Raw genomic sequence first — 14,514 nt, 5'->3', positions numbered from 1 at the left:
GTAGGTCCCTACTGTACTAAATATTGTTTAATTTACATTATTATTACTGATATTTTCAAAATAATCACTGAACCACCTTTTTCAAACATAGCTGCTTTAAGATATACCATAGCCAAGATGTTTTGATTTGTACGAGGGTACCCAGGTAAAAAAAACGTTTATTATTTAAGGTATTGCAGAAATATTTATTCAAATAATACTAATCTATAATATTTGTATTGACTGAAGTTTTTAGTGTCATGTTTTTTTATGAGAGGTTTTCTAGATGCATGCAGTGCCTTGAATCTTTCCATATTTTTGTCATGTTACAACCCCAAAACATTTATTTTGCTATTGTTTTCTGCTTTAGGTAATATTGGTGTGCATAGCTATAAATTGAAAAGAAAATAATTCAAGGTTTTTACCTTTTTTTAAATTAAAATCTTGAAAGTCAGTCATAGATTTGTTTTCAATTGTTCTAAGTCAATATTATTCTCCATTGTTCTTTGCAAAATACCTCAAGCTCAATCAAAGCCACAGTAGATAAAATCACAATGAGCTTCTAATTTCCTGCTGAAAAAAGGCATCCCCATAGAATTATTCTATCAACAACATGCTTTACAGAAGAGATTATGTATTTTCAGGGTGATGTGCAGTGCTAATTTTCTGCCCTACACAGCATTTTTCACATAGACCAACAAGTTGAATTTTGGTCTCATCTAACCACAGCATCCCCCACATGTTTGCTGTGTCGCCTACATGACAAATTGCAAGCAGGAGTTCTTACACCTTTATTTCAACATTGGCTTTCCTCTTGTCACTCTTCCATTAAAAGTCAGCTTTATGGAGAACATGACAGATGCTTGTCCTCAGATTTTCCCACCTGAGTTGTGGATCTGTGCAGCTCCTCCAGGGTTACCATGAGTGTCTTGTGTGCTTCCGTAATTAATTCTCTCCTTGCCTAGTCTGTCAGTTTAGCTGCAAGACCATTTCTCAGTAGGTTTCCAGTTGTGATATACTCTTCCCATTTTTGGATGATTGAAGCGTGGTTCGGTATGGTTCTACTCCCTCTTTAGGCTTTTCCATTAGTGATGATTCCAGGTAACCAGTACTTTTTTTAGTACCTGATTGGGTAGGGGTCAGCATCACTAGTAACAGCATATTTATATTTATATTTAACTAATATCTTCAACGGTTAAATCATTGTACGCTGGGCTTATTGTGTATTTGACTACTATAGCAAACTAGCCTTAGGTAGCGATAGCTTACCCTCAGACATTCTCTAGCTCGTACCCTTCAGTTTGATACCGCTCCATGTCTTCCCTCTCTTTCCTTGTCCTTCATCTTGCTGCCTGTAGCCTTCACTGACTCTTGGCTATCACTCTAAAACTTACAACAGCCACAGACTAAGCAACAGTCAAGGCTGTTGTTGAGTTTGTGTAGCAACAAATCACATCAAGTTACTTTTTCGGACTGTGGGGCCTGACGATCCCGCCCACACTGAGATGATACTCAATTGTAATGGAAAACAAATCACGTAGAGCCAACCTGACCCGAGTCGAATAGAGTAGGTACTTATGGAAAAGGGGCATATTTACTGTTAATGTGATTTCTGAAAGCAATTGATTGCAAGGGATTTTGCTTTTGGTTATGAAGGGGACTGAATAGAAATGCACGTCACACAATTTATTATGGTGACAAATGTTGAAACTTTGTTGAATTTTGCATCCACTTTACAACTCTGCTTTACTTTGTCTTGAGTTATCAGATACAATCCCAACAAAATACGCTGAAGTTCGAAGTTGCAAAGGTTAAAGTAGTATGAATGCTTTTGCAAGGCTCTGTAAATACTGTTATTGTGTCTAGCATCTAGTGTTTCAATGTTTATTTTTTACATTAATCCCATTTTTCCCAATCTGCAGGAACTCCAGTCAACGTGACTCTATCTGTAGTAAGGGAGCAGGGGTCTTCAGGTGAGGTGGTGGTCCATTACCAGACGAAACCAGCCTTGCACCAACCCCTTTCCAATCAGGCTTCTGCAGGAGAAGACTACTTAGCCAAAGATAACAACGTTATCATGTTCAATGGTGCCACTGTGGCCCTTGTCTCTATCACTATCCTACCAGTAAGGATGGTTGATAAGTAATTAAAGTTTATAATTTTCTGTAGGTTTTCCTTTTATTTAATGTGCATGAACATGTGTTTTTGAAGGATGATGTCCCAGAGCTTGCAGAAAGTTTCCTGGTGAATATCACTGGAGTGGAGCTAGTAAGAGGGTCTGTTGGAGCAGGTCGGCCAAGTCTAAGGAGGCCTGGGATGGAAGTAGCAGAAATCACCATCCAGGAGAATGATGATCCGCGAGGGGTTCTGCAGTTCAATTTGTCTAAGGTGAGCATGTTGAAAGGTGAAAGAATGTGAGTGGAAAATGTAAAATGTCTTTAGGTGCTAAATAATTGTTTACAAAAACTGACATTACTAATTGTCTTGCTCAGGATTCACCTGGAAGTGCGCTGGCCTATGAGATGCCACCACCAGACAATATCCTGCATCTGTCAGTGGTACGACTTGCTGGCACGATTGGAAGACTGGTTGCCTACTGGGAGGCTCAGCCGATCACAGCTGATCTCAGAGACTTCACTCCTGTATCAGGAAACATCACTTTTCAAGATGGCCAGGTAAATCAGCATATAGTGTTCTGAGCTGAAATAAATCTCCTTTAAATATAATAAACAGTGCCTTAGGTTGTAAGTTGTTTTTTTTCAAAACTTTAGAAAGAATCCACTATAGTCATCACCATCTTGGATGATGAAGAAGTAGAGGCCTCAGAGACCTTCAGAGTGGATTTGCTACATGTGATCGGTGGAGCTCGTCTTGGACAAGTGACCTCTGTAACTGTTGTGATTCCGTCTAATGACTCACCTCTCGGACGATTTGGATTTCAAACCTTGGAGGTGAATGTAAAACATTAATTGGCTTAGCTATAAAACTTTGTGACACACAGCAGACGTTTATACATCATAAGCATTAGTATAATGTAGTTTAAAAATAAGGCAGAATAGCATTTGGAAAACCTAATTTTACTGAGAAATGAAGAGTTAGAGAAATGTTTGTCTTCATTTTAAAATTGTCCAACCCCCTGCACAACACAACCTTTATAAGGCTTGAAATCCCACTTATTAAACCTGACAGGGCACACATGTGAAGTGAAAACCATTTCAGGTGACTACCTCTTGAAGCAACAGAATGCCAAGAGTGTGCGTAGCAGCAATCAAAGAAAAAGGTGGCTACTTTGAAGAACCTAGAATATAAAACATATTTTCAGTTGTTTCACACTTTTTTGTTCAGTATATAATTCCACATGTGTTAATTCATAGTTTTGATGCCTTCAGTGTGAAGCTACAATATTCATAGACATGAAAATAAAGACAACTCTTTGAATGAGAAGGTGTGTCCACACTTTTGGTCTGTACTGTATGTTTTGACAATTTTTTCCTTGCAGGTTGTGATCAGTGAGCCCGTGTTTGTGGACGACCCTGCGGCTGTGGCAACACTTACAGTAGTGCGTAGTCCAGGAGGTGAGGGTGCAGTGGCATTGGTGTGGCAGGTGGAAGACCAGGCAATGTATGACCTCTCCCCTGTCAATGGAACACTTGTCTTCACTGAGGTGTAGTAAAAAAGTGCAACTTGCTGATTTATGTATTCATGTAAGACTAATTTAGCATAAAATAGCAAACATTAACTACATTTTATTTTACAGACTGAGGATGTCAAGTCATTTGTGATCAGAGCCCTCTCTGATAATGTACTGGAAGGAGACGAACACTTCAATATACGCTTGTTTCTTGTCGACAGTGGTGCTGTCATCGACCCCTTACACGGTTTGTATTATTTGAAAATGGCAAACTAGCAACATATAAACCTACTGAGGAAAAGTGCTTAGTTTAACTGAAACAACAATTATTCCTTTAACCTTTCTGCCTACACTAGTTCTCTTCAGCTTAGAATGTGATGGAATTTATTGTTAGTATTGTTGGACCTGTCAGCTGATTTTGATGATGTTGTTCTCACAATAAATGACCAATCAGAAAAATTGGCTGGGATCTCTGCTATTGGTCCTCAGTTGTTCATTGTCTTCTTATCAAAACGAAGGTTTTACGTGACACCCAGTGATAGTGAGACCACCCGAGCACCACTGACTCGTGTGCTGCAATGTTAAATACCTTAACCAGTTATTTTTTGTCTTTATTTGTTCTTCTTGGGCCATCTTACATACATAAATGCAGCTGAGTGTTATTTCACTGCAATGGGCAGTGGTAGCCTAATGGTTAGAGCAGAAGACTTGTGTTCTGGGAAGGTTGCAAGTACCCTGGTTCACATCCCTGAGCAAGACTGTGCATATCCCATTGTATTCTATACCATCATAGTAATAATTGGATTGCTGTTTTTTCTTCAAATAAATTATAAAAAGATTAAATTCCTAGTAATGTTATCCTGTCCTTTTAAATCCAAATTAATAATACAGCAATAACATACCAGTGTGCAAATATTTTTTGCATATCTAGCAAGTTGTTTAGCAATTTTCAGCTAACAAATACTACTGCTTCTCCTTTTGCATTCAATATTTAATTGTCGATGCACTTTCTAAATTTTAAAAGAAATCTGTAGAAATAAAGCCTTACTAGCTTACTTACTTAATAACTTTTCTAATAAATCTTGTGCAGGAGTGGTTACAGTCATCATCAGAGCAGACAAGGCTGCACTGGGAATTATTGGCATTGCAGAGTCATCTCAGAACATTATCATCGGAGAACCTCAGGGAGACTATAATGGAACTGCCATGGTCAAGTAAGATAAATGTCACGCTATGTGACTAACCCAGAAAGGGTAAAAGAAAGTTTAACATTTCAATGATGAAAAACATGCTTGTGCTTCTGTGTTTGTGCAGCCTTTTTCGGGGTCCGGGTGTTTTTGGAGAGGTCCAAGTGTATTGGAATATTACTCCAGCTTTGGTTTCTGAATTTGAAACTATTTTTGGCACTGTCACTATGAATCATGGCCAGTCTGTTGCCACCATTACTCTGAAGGTATGTGATATTGATGGTCATTGAAAACATAATTAGTCTTCCATTGTGTGCAAAACAAAATATATCTGAAAATTGTCTTTCTTTGTGCTTTCAATAGACGTTTGTTCATATGTATTATGCCGACAGGTCCTTGATGATGAACTTCCTGAAGAACGACATGATTACCAGCTCTCACTGACCTCTGCTACTGTAGGACTGGAAATAAGTCCCATTGCCAGGCATGCCAGAGTTACCATGGCAGCAAGCGATATCCCTCATGGACTTTTCTCTTTCAGGCTACTTCAGCTGACAGCAAAAGAAGAGAAGGAAATGGTGAGGTCATTATAAGTAGCAAGACATCTGCATAGATCTATTTCATTAAGGGAAATTTACAATTGACACTGACAGTGCATGCTGATAAGCCTAACCTACAATGATTTCCTATTTTTTTACACAGGTCAATGTGACAGTGATTCGTTCCTATGGCAGTTTTGGCAGTGTGCTGGTCACATATGAGACCTCGGGCTACACAGCAGTCAGTGGAATGGACTTTGTTCCAGCTTCAGGACGACTACTGTTTACACCGGGCCAAACCTCACAAGACGTCACACTGCATATCCGGGACGACAGTCTTCCAGAGGGACCCGAGCTTTTTTTTGTTAACATTACCAATGTAGATCTTGTAAATCACAGGTTATTACATTTTCTAAAATGTGAATGTCAAGGTTGAGCTTCTGGTGCTTTGCTGAGTCGTTGCTTATTAGTTTTGGTTTCCTGTGTCTCCCTCTGGTGGTCAGTGCTGTGGACTACACAGTGAGAGAGTCAGGACTGCAGCTGGACCAACCTCCAGCTATTGGAAACGTATCTTCTCTGTTTGTGGTTATACTGCCGAATGACAATGTTGAAGGTGTCCTGGATTTCAGGCAGGACTATCTGAATATTACAGGTAAAACAAAAGCGAGCAGAAACAGTTCATTTAGAGCCTTTATAAGCCACAATGAATTAAGTAAACAATCTGTATAATCTGCTGCACAATTTTCATCAGATAAAAGGACTCGCACATAAATTGTCTCACGTTCAGCAAGACACATGATTCATGAAGGCATTTAACTTTTCTTCTTCAGACAGTTCTCAAATCTTTTCCCAGATGTCCCAAACAGACTAAAAGGGGCTTCATCAGAAAAAGTAACTTTACCCCAGTACTCTGCAGACCAATCCTGGGAGTTCTTGCAGAATGTCAGTCTGATGTTTTGAAAGAGATAGCTTCTCTGCTGCCCTACTTGATATAATGTCCAAAGGTCTTAACTTTATTTTTTGTTACAGAAATACTCGCCCCTGATTGTTGCCATTCACAAGCAAGCTCTGGTGGCAACTCAATCACTTAGTTCAGAGGTGGCCAACTATAGTCCTCAACAGATGTGTCCTACATCATTTAGAGGCATTGCTGCTCTCACACAGCTGAAGTAATGGCCAACTTAAATTTGCACAAGCCTGGTAATGAGCCATTCATTTGATTAAGATTTGTTGAAACAGAAGAACACCTAAAACATGTGGGACACCAGCTTTTGAGGACTGGAGTTGTAAAGGAGACAGTCCAGGCACTTGCTGAATTTTCTTGGGCACCCTGAAGCTTTTTTCACAGCAACTGAACCTCAAAGTTTTTCATGATTGGATAAATAATTCATTTGTTTGGAATCTCACTGTCATCAATAGTACTACCTGTAAAGCCTTGTACAGAAAGAGATGATGATTGTTGTGAGCATCATTACCTTTTAAAGCTACCATTCCGCTCTTCTGCTTAAATCAGGATAACAGAGGGATATCAATTGCCCTGTCCTCATTAACACTTTTGCTTCAGCAAAGAATATTATAATTGAACCTTTGCCATCTGGCCATTATGTGGTTGGGCTTAAATCTCAATGCAAATTGGCACCACAAACGATTTGGTTAAACGTTTTGGCTCTAACTCTATGATGATATGTGTACAAAAAGATAGAAGGTGATGTTTTGGCATGGTGTTTTTTTTTTTTCAGTTGAGGAAGATGTGGGTCATATTTTGATCCCAGTGGTGAGAAGAATGGGTTCCTATGGGACGGTCTCTGCTCACTTTATTTCGAGAGGCTTGAGTGCGACCCCTAATCTTGACTACTTCCTGCACAATGGCTCACTGATGTTTCTCAGTGGCCAGAATATAAGCTTCATTAATGTCACTATTATAGATGACTTAGACAGGTAAGAGAACATGCTATGTTATAAAAATACGCTTCATGTAAAGACATTATTTTAATTGTAACTCAGCCAAATTAACAAAATATTTTTTTCCAGTGAACCTTCAGAGATATTTGAAATCGTTCTAGTTGGAGCTGTTGGCGGAGCAGTTCTGGGCTCCCAAAGTGTTGCAAGAGTTACCATTGGCAAGAGTGATTCTCCAAATGGAGTGGTCCGCTTTGTAAATGAAAGTATAATCACTGTGGCAAACCCAAACTCTGCTTTGAAGCTGAGCCTGGTTTTGGAAAGAGCAGGAGGCCTTGTGGGCAACACAACGGTATATTGAATTATGCCAGGAAAAAAAATAATATTATGTGATTCTTTGTCAGATCTCATTTTGTCTAACGTCTTTCCTTTTCACAGGTTGCTTGGAACATCCTCGGTCCAAACAGCAGAGATCCCCTGCCTGCTTTAAATACTGACTTTAGAGCTCCTGTGAGTGGCTCTTTCTTTTTTAAAGATGGAGAGGAGAGTATGGGTATCATAGAGCTGCGGATTCTGCCTCATGGAGAAGTGGAAATGGAGGAAACATTTGTTATAGAGCTGAGCATTCTTTCTGGAGAGATGGATGTTGATCCTCAGGCTGGTTCAGTAACACTCAAAGTACTTTGCTGAATCATAGCACTATAACTCAGTTAATATAGGTAAACAGCATTTACAGCAATTAAAATCTGTCTTCTGAATGTTTTTCTTTCAGATAGAGAAGTTTGGAGACCCTAATGGTATAGTCCAGTTCACTGCTGATGCTCTTCAACGGCGTGTCATCAATGAATCCACAGAAGCAGAAGGCCCGCTCAACATTTCCTTGTTCATCACACGCAGAGAGGGAACCATGGGCAACATCACAGTAAGACTGTATCATAAATCTACATTTCTTCCTTATCTGTCAAACAAATTATGAGTAAAACCGCTAACACAACCATCATTTCATTGCAGGTCCATTGGCAGATTCAGAGTGACTCAGATACAGTGGGTGACTTCCTAGCCTTAGCTGGTTCTGTGATGATTGTGGAAGGCCAAAGGGAGGCAGAGATTATCCTTAGCCTGATGCCTGACTCAGTGCCAGAGCTGGAGGAACTCTACATCGTTCAGCTTACAGCTGTGGACGGTGGTGGGACCCTGGATGCCAACCCAGACCTGATCAGAACTCAAATAAGGTTTGACATTAGATTTAATCTACCAGTGAAAAGTTTGGACACCTTTGTCATTCAGTGGCGTTTCCTTATTTTTATTGGTTTCTACATTGTAGACACAAAGTGAGAATCTCGGAAATGTGAAACAAAAGTATAAAGAATTATGTAGCAAACAATTGAGAAATAACTTAAAACATCTCTTATATTTTTGATTTTTGAATGGTAATGTATGTTTGAATCCCTTCCATACAATGTAGTGGATATTTTGACTATAGAATACAATTCTGACGCTTTTAATCCTAAATAGATATTTAGCTAAATAAAACTGATATAACCATGGCTGATGATGACTCAAAGTTGATCATCTTTACATCCTATTATTTTCACACAATGATTGAAACACGGCCCTTAGTTTTTCTGGGAGAAACACAACTGTTCCATGTGCCCTGTTCCTCATGATTTTCCTGGCCAGGTTCTGGTCTGGGTAGACCTTTGCATGGTCCTAGACCTGCGTACATGAATAGGACAGAGTTAATTTTTTTGTTTAGCACTCTATTGGGAATAGCACGTTTTTTTCTGACAAATTGCTCCTACTCTCTGGGACATGGTGTCTTTCAGGACAGGACAAAACAGCGACTGATGTATTTCCAAAAGCCAAAAATAGCAAAAAACACACCATTTTTTTGTAGATGTTCAAAATTAGAGGAAATAAATAAACTGTTCATGCTTCCCCTTACACTGTCAAAGTACATCTTCCTCCTCAAGATGTCTCTGCCCATCTGAGGTATGATTGAGTTTTTCCAACATCCATCTAATAGTGGAATAAAATAAATTATTTTTAAATACTCATTCTTGTTCAACCTCCACTTTAGATACAGTTTTTCTCAGTTTTTATGCTCTTCTTACTTTATATTTGTTCAGTGATAAAAACATATCTTGAACAACCCCTTTAGAAGAGAAGTAAAAAAATTACACTTTCCTTTTTCCCCTTTAGGGTGCCTGCAAATGATGAACCGCATGGTGTGTTTTCCCTAAACCCTAAGCAGCAGTCTGTAGTGGTGGTGGGTTCAGGGTCTCAGGTCACTAGAGCTCTGGTTGTGAATGTGACTCGACTTGCTGGGCTGTTTGGTAATGCCAGTGTTGGCTATAAGATTAGTGGAAGGGGAACGGAAGTAATGGACATTCAGGAGATACTGAGAGGACAAGCTGAAGGAAGGCTGCTCATGAGAGAGGGACAAGCCTTCATTCAAATCACTGTTCCCATCAGTAGCCAAGTAAGGATCATGATGTTTTTTGTCAACACCAAGGATTCATGCATTTTGCAAAGTAATACAGTTTTTATCATATAATTTGACCTTAATCATGCTGTTTTGAAGAACCATTTTTTCACCTCTCTTTTTTATAGGCCTTTTTGTCATTGGATGAAAGCTTTACCGTAGAGCTGACTGATGTTAGACTTGTCAGCACTCTCCAAGGCTCTCTGCCTCGTCTGCTTCATAGCACCAGTTCTGCTGTGGTGACCATACCTGAAGAAGCTGCCAGCTCAGAGGTGACTTGTGGATGCTTTTATTAGTTTTCTTTTTATATGATAAATTATATGCTCTTTTTGAGACATTTGAAGTGCTTTCATAATGCCAGACTTAGTAAATATCAGAGTTAAATGATAATTAAAGCAGTGTATTTTTGGGTAATATGATTAGTTTTGTATGCAATATTCCATAGCTAAACACTATTAGGGATTTGTATAGCAGTATAATGTTTATTGTTCTAAAATGGCTTTGGTTTTATATAATATTGTAATGGTTTGGAACCATTTAGATTTTACAGTTTATATGAAACTTCCTATAGAACTTATGGCTAATTAGCCCTCTTAAAAACCTGAGTTTCATATGGTCTTTCAATTTAAACATCATACATTGTAAGACTGATCATTCTTGTTTTACCTTTTGGTAAATATTTCAAATTTGATGTAGCCATCTTTAGTATTCATTACAACTAACAATTTCTTTAAAGCCATTCTTTTCATTTCCACTGGAGTGAGATTTTCAAAACTTTTAACTGACTAACATAGCTTTGTATTAGCCACAAACAAAGTAAATTTCAGATTTCGTTTTTTACATTACATATGGCATATATATATATAATATAAATAGTTTAGGACCAAGCCCGTAGCCTTGTAGTAAACCACAGCTAACTTCAGTAAAACATTCTTTCTCTGTACATGCTAATATCTAATATTAAGCTAACTGTTTATTCAAGAATGTGTGATTAAGTTAATACCTTGTCTACTGTCCTATTTCATTTCCTTTGTCCTTATTCAGGTTGGATTTGCCTCACTGGATCTGCAAGTTTTGAGTGTAGAAATGGGAACATGTGAGGCAAAGGTGACTCGAAAGGGGCTTTTTGGTGATGTCAGGGTGCAGTGGAAAGCTGGTTATCCTTCAGAAAAGAATCCACCTGGCTTCAGAACTGGGCATATAGTTCCAAACTCAGGTAAGACACTGAAAATAGATTAAGCTTAGAAGAACAGAGTAATAAAAGCCCACTGTCAAACTTTTTTTTTTATCAGTAGCAAATGAAGCAGTTTTTTTTTTTTTTGTTTATAAATCACACATTTTAATGTGTCAACCCCTGTCATATTCTAACTGTTGGCTATGTGTTCCTCCTTTATATTTAGGTTCTGTCACCTTGGCTCATGGAGAGAAGACCAAGTCCATATCTTTTACAGCTTTTTCTGATGCTTTACAGGCAGCTACCTATGCTGTACATCTCACTAATGCCACATCAGGCACTGGTGGGCCTGGTGCTGTTAAGCTAAGGTAGTATTTACAGATTGTTTAAGGCAACAGCTGAACATTCAACTAACCAATGTTGAGTTCATACATATTTCTGCTTTTATTGACAGGTCAGGCTTTAATGTGGCAGAAGTGGAACCATTGGGTATTTACCAATTTGCTCCTGATTCTCGCCAGCTTGTAATTGCAGAGGACATCCAGACTATAACACTTTATGTTCAGAAGCTGTACGGATACCGCAGCAACACGACTTACCTGTCCTACACAACATCAGGGGGCAGTGCAGCAGCAGGAGAGGATTTTCTCTTTGTGTCAGCTGGCCGCTTGGTGTTTGGCTCACCTCAGCAAACAAATGCTTCATTTAGCCTTTCAATCATTGATGATGCCGTGTCAGAGCCCGACGAGTACTTTTACGTCAACTTAACACATGTTGAGGTCCTTACTCCAAATGTAACCTGGGCAGATACACTGCCTCGCCTCAATCCACAGCACAAGGTGGCCACTGTCACCATCCTGGCCAGTGATGCAACTAGTGGAGTCTTGAGCATTGGACCTGAACTTGTCCAAGTGCAGGAGGACAGAGATGAAGCCAATCAGCAGGAGCGAAGGGTTATACTTAGGGTTCGCAGGTCATACAGTGTTGCAGGGACTGTGAGTGTTCGGATCCAGGCATATGGAGGTGGGTTTTCTTTTACACTGGAAAATATTTAACTTTATTTAGTCTGTACTTTTCCTCAAACTTGTGCTGTTGTATTGTGTTACTTAGATGGAAGTACAACGAGTCTTCCCTTCACTCTGGAACCTACCAGGGTTCTCGCAAAGCAGGAGCAGGACTTCCGCTTGGAGACCACAGTAGTGTCTCTGCAGTCTGGCGAGAAAGAGACAGAAGTTGTCCTCATCATCCTGGATGACTTGGAGCCAGAGGGACAGGAAGTATTTTTTATCTACCTCAGTGATCCAGAGGGAGGAGCTCAGATCACAGACAGCCCGTCCAAGGGCTTTGGATCATTTGTGAAGATTACTATCCTTGGTAAAACATAGAACTGGCCTGAACGGTTTGCATGTAAAAAAAATATATATATATATAAAACAAATTATTAATTTAATAAGTTCAGACTTTTCCTGTTTTATCAGGAATCTTTTCTGAACTCTTTTTCTGTTGCTTGCACCCCTGAAAGGAAAGTGTAACGATTGTTTGTGTAGATTTGCCATGTATTTGCATGGGTGCCAGGTGATTTCGTGAACAACTTGCTGATGCCTTTCCCGTCATCACTACAGTGACATTTTTAACAAAAAGTCCACAATTTATAATCTAGACTTACCTGCAAAATAATTATTTTTAAAATGACATCATTTACTATTGTCTGTTGTTCTCTTTTAATGCGATTTCATTTTTAACACCTCTTTCTTTCTATATCAGGGAGTGATCTTCATAACGGTATTGTAGGCTTTACTCTTGGCTCCCTGATGGGCCAGGTTCTGGATGAAGATTCAGAGAACAGAACTGCTTTGCTCTACCTGCAGAGACAGGAAAACAGGTAATAAAATGCAGTCAAATATTCTAGATTTAATGCCAAAAAATGGGTGACATCATTTACAGGGATTTGTTTTGTTGTTCATAATGAACCATGTGCTTTCTCCTTCTGCTCAGAGCTTTTGAAGATTTGCAGGTCTTCTGGAGGGCTACCTTTAGTAAAGAATCTTTAAGTCTTGTTAAAAATGGAGTAAACCTAACCTCACAACTTGTGCAGACTTCAGGAGCAGCAATCTGTCAAAAAGGAGAGATCATCTGTGTGCTCATTCTGGAGGTTCTGGATGATGAGGTAAAAGAGAGGAATACCTTCAGCAAGAATTAAAGCATTATACCATTTCGTTTGTGTTTTACATCTTAAAATGTGTTCAGTATTCTCTATATACAGACAGACAGACAGACAGACAGACAGACAGACAGACAGACAGACAGACAGACAGACAGACAGACAGACAGACAGACAAACAGACAGACAGACAGACAGACAGACAGACAGACAGACAGACAGACAGACAGACAGACAGACAGACAGGCAGACGGATGGATGGATGGATGGATGGATAGAGTGAGTCACACATCTGCTGCCTTCTAGGACCCAGAATACCAGGCCTGGTTCTTGGTAGAAATTTATCAAGTGGGAGCTGGAGCCTCCATTAATGAGACAACTCGTTTTGCCAACATCACCTTGGCAGAGAGCGACAACCCGCAAGGTGTTGTGTACTTTTCTGTTGGTCATAGACTGCCAGTCGCTACTGTGATGACTACAAGGCTCAGCTTGCAGCTCTACAGACAAGCAAGCACAGCTTCAACCATATCCCTTCGGTATCGCACAGTGGTAAGAGATGATTTACCTTATTTTTAATGTTTATTTTCCAGAAAGAGAACTCATTGATATTAGTCATCTTTCTTAAAAGACTGTCCTGGATGTAGCGGAACAAGTTATGACAGGACAAATTAAATAAACAAACCACATACATATGCCAACACAATGAGTATTTCCAACAAACCTATTTAAACAATTATCTACAGGCAGATTTATCTGCCTTTAATCTTTTAGAAGTTCTTTATAAAAGTTCAAGGAGATTATATTCTAAAATTTTAGGTCATTCTACAAAGAGTACTGCATAATTGAATGCCTTGTTTCAAACTCTCGGTGCTGTCTTTGTACAGACAGCAAGAGAACATCCTCAGACCCAAAAACTGTAACCACATGATTTTTTTCTGAATGTAGGTCTGAAGATATAAAGGCAGCTGACCCAAAATAGCCTTATTGACTAAAATACACCAGCCCCTCAGTCTGTGAATGGACAAACCATATGACATAAACATATAACAGACAATACTGTGGCTTTTAAAATTTGTCATATTCCTCAAAGTATTTAGAAAGCATCAAGGGTCAAGTGGTTGGGCGTGGATGTTGAACTACACACATTTGCACAATTAGCAGAACAATTAAGAAATAGTAATGAAAATAAAGATTAAGAGAAACCCAATCAAGAGAAAGTGAGAAAGTGTATCTAAAACCTTCTACCTGTAGTGTACATCTCTAAAGAACCAGAAATACTGGCAAGACATTATTAAATGATTTAGCCAAGTCAGGGAATTGTAGTCTCAAAGAAGACAATCACAATGGGTAGTGCCCACATAGCAGACAGGTCTGGGCCTGATCTGGCTTCAAGCTTTGTTTGCTGACTGCTGGCATGGTAAGTGGTATGTCAACCAGATGTGGACCAGGTCTGGCATTG

General features: G+C 39.2%; 1 protein-coding gene across 1 annotated transcript in view; it reads left to right on the top strand.

Moving 5' to 3' along the window:
* Positions 1–14,514, top strand: part of adgrv1 (adhesion G protein-coupled receptor V1) — a 169,120-nt gene that overhangs the window by 71,083 nt on the left and 83,523 nt on the right. Inside the window, 24 exon segments of the mRNA XM_047382560.1 lie at positions 1,902–2,104; positions 2,191–2,367; positions 2,472–2,654; positions 2,751–2,930; positions 3,479–3,643; positions 3,737–3,857; positions 4,701–4,824; positions 4,925–5,063; positions 5,190–5,375; positions 5,500–5,735; positions 5,840–5,988; positions 7,076–7,274; positions 7,368–7,587; positions 7,674–7,913; positions 8,008–8,157; positions 8,247–8,467; positions 9,438–9,717; positions 9,849–9,992; positions 10,765–10,936; positions 11,121–11,262; positions 11,349–12,268; positions 12,659–12,776; positions 12,890–13,061; positions 13,362–13,604. Of these exon segments, the coding sequence (XP_047238516.1) occupies positions 1,902–2,104; positions 2,191–2,367; positions 2,472–2,654; positions 2,751–2,930; positions 3,479–3,643; positions 3,737–3,857; positions 4,701–4,824; positions 4,925–5,063; positions 5,190–5,375; positions 5,500–5,735; positions 5,840–5,988; positions 7,076–7,274; positions 7,368–7,587; positions 7,674–7,913; positions 8,008–8,157; positions 8,247–8,467; positions 9,438–9,717; positions 9,849–9,992; positions 10,765–10,936; positions 11,121–11,262; positions 11,349–12,268; positions 12,659–12,776; positions 12,890–13,061; positions 13,362–13,604 (5,084 nt within the window).

Source organism: Girardinichthys multiradiatus, chromosome 12 (assembly GCF_021462225.1).
Source record: "Girardinichthys multiradiatus isolate DD_20200921_A chromosome 12, DD_fGirMul_XY1, whole genome shotgun sequence".
Lineage (NCBI taxonomy): Eukaryota > Metazoa > Chordata > Actinopteri > Cyprinodontiformes > Goodeidae > Girardinichthys > Girardinichthys multiradiatus.
The sequence above is the reverse complement of the archived record's forward strand: the minus strand, read 5'-3'. Positions and strand labels throughout refer to the sequence as shown.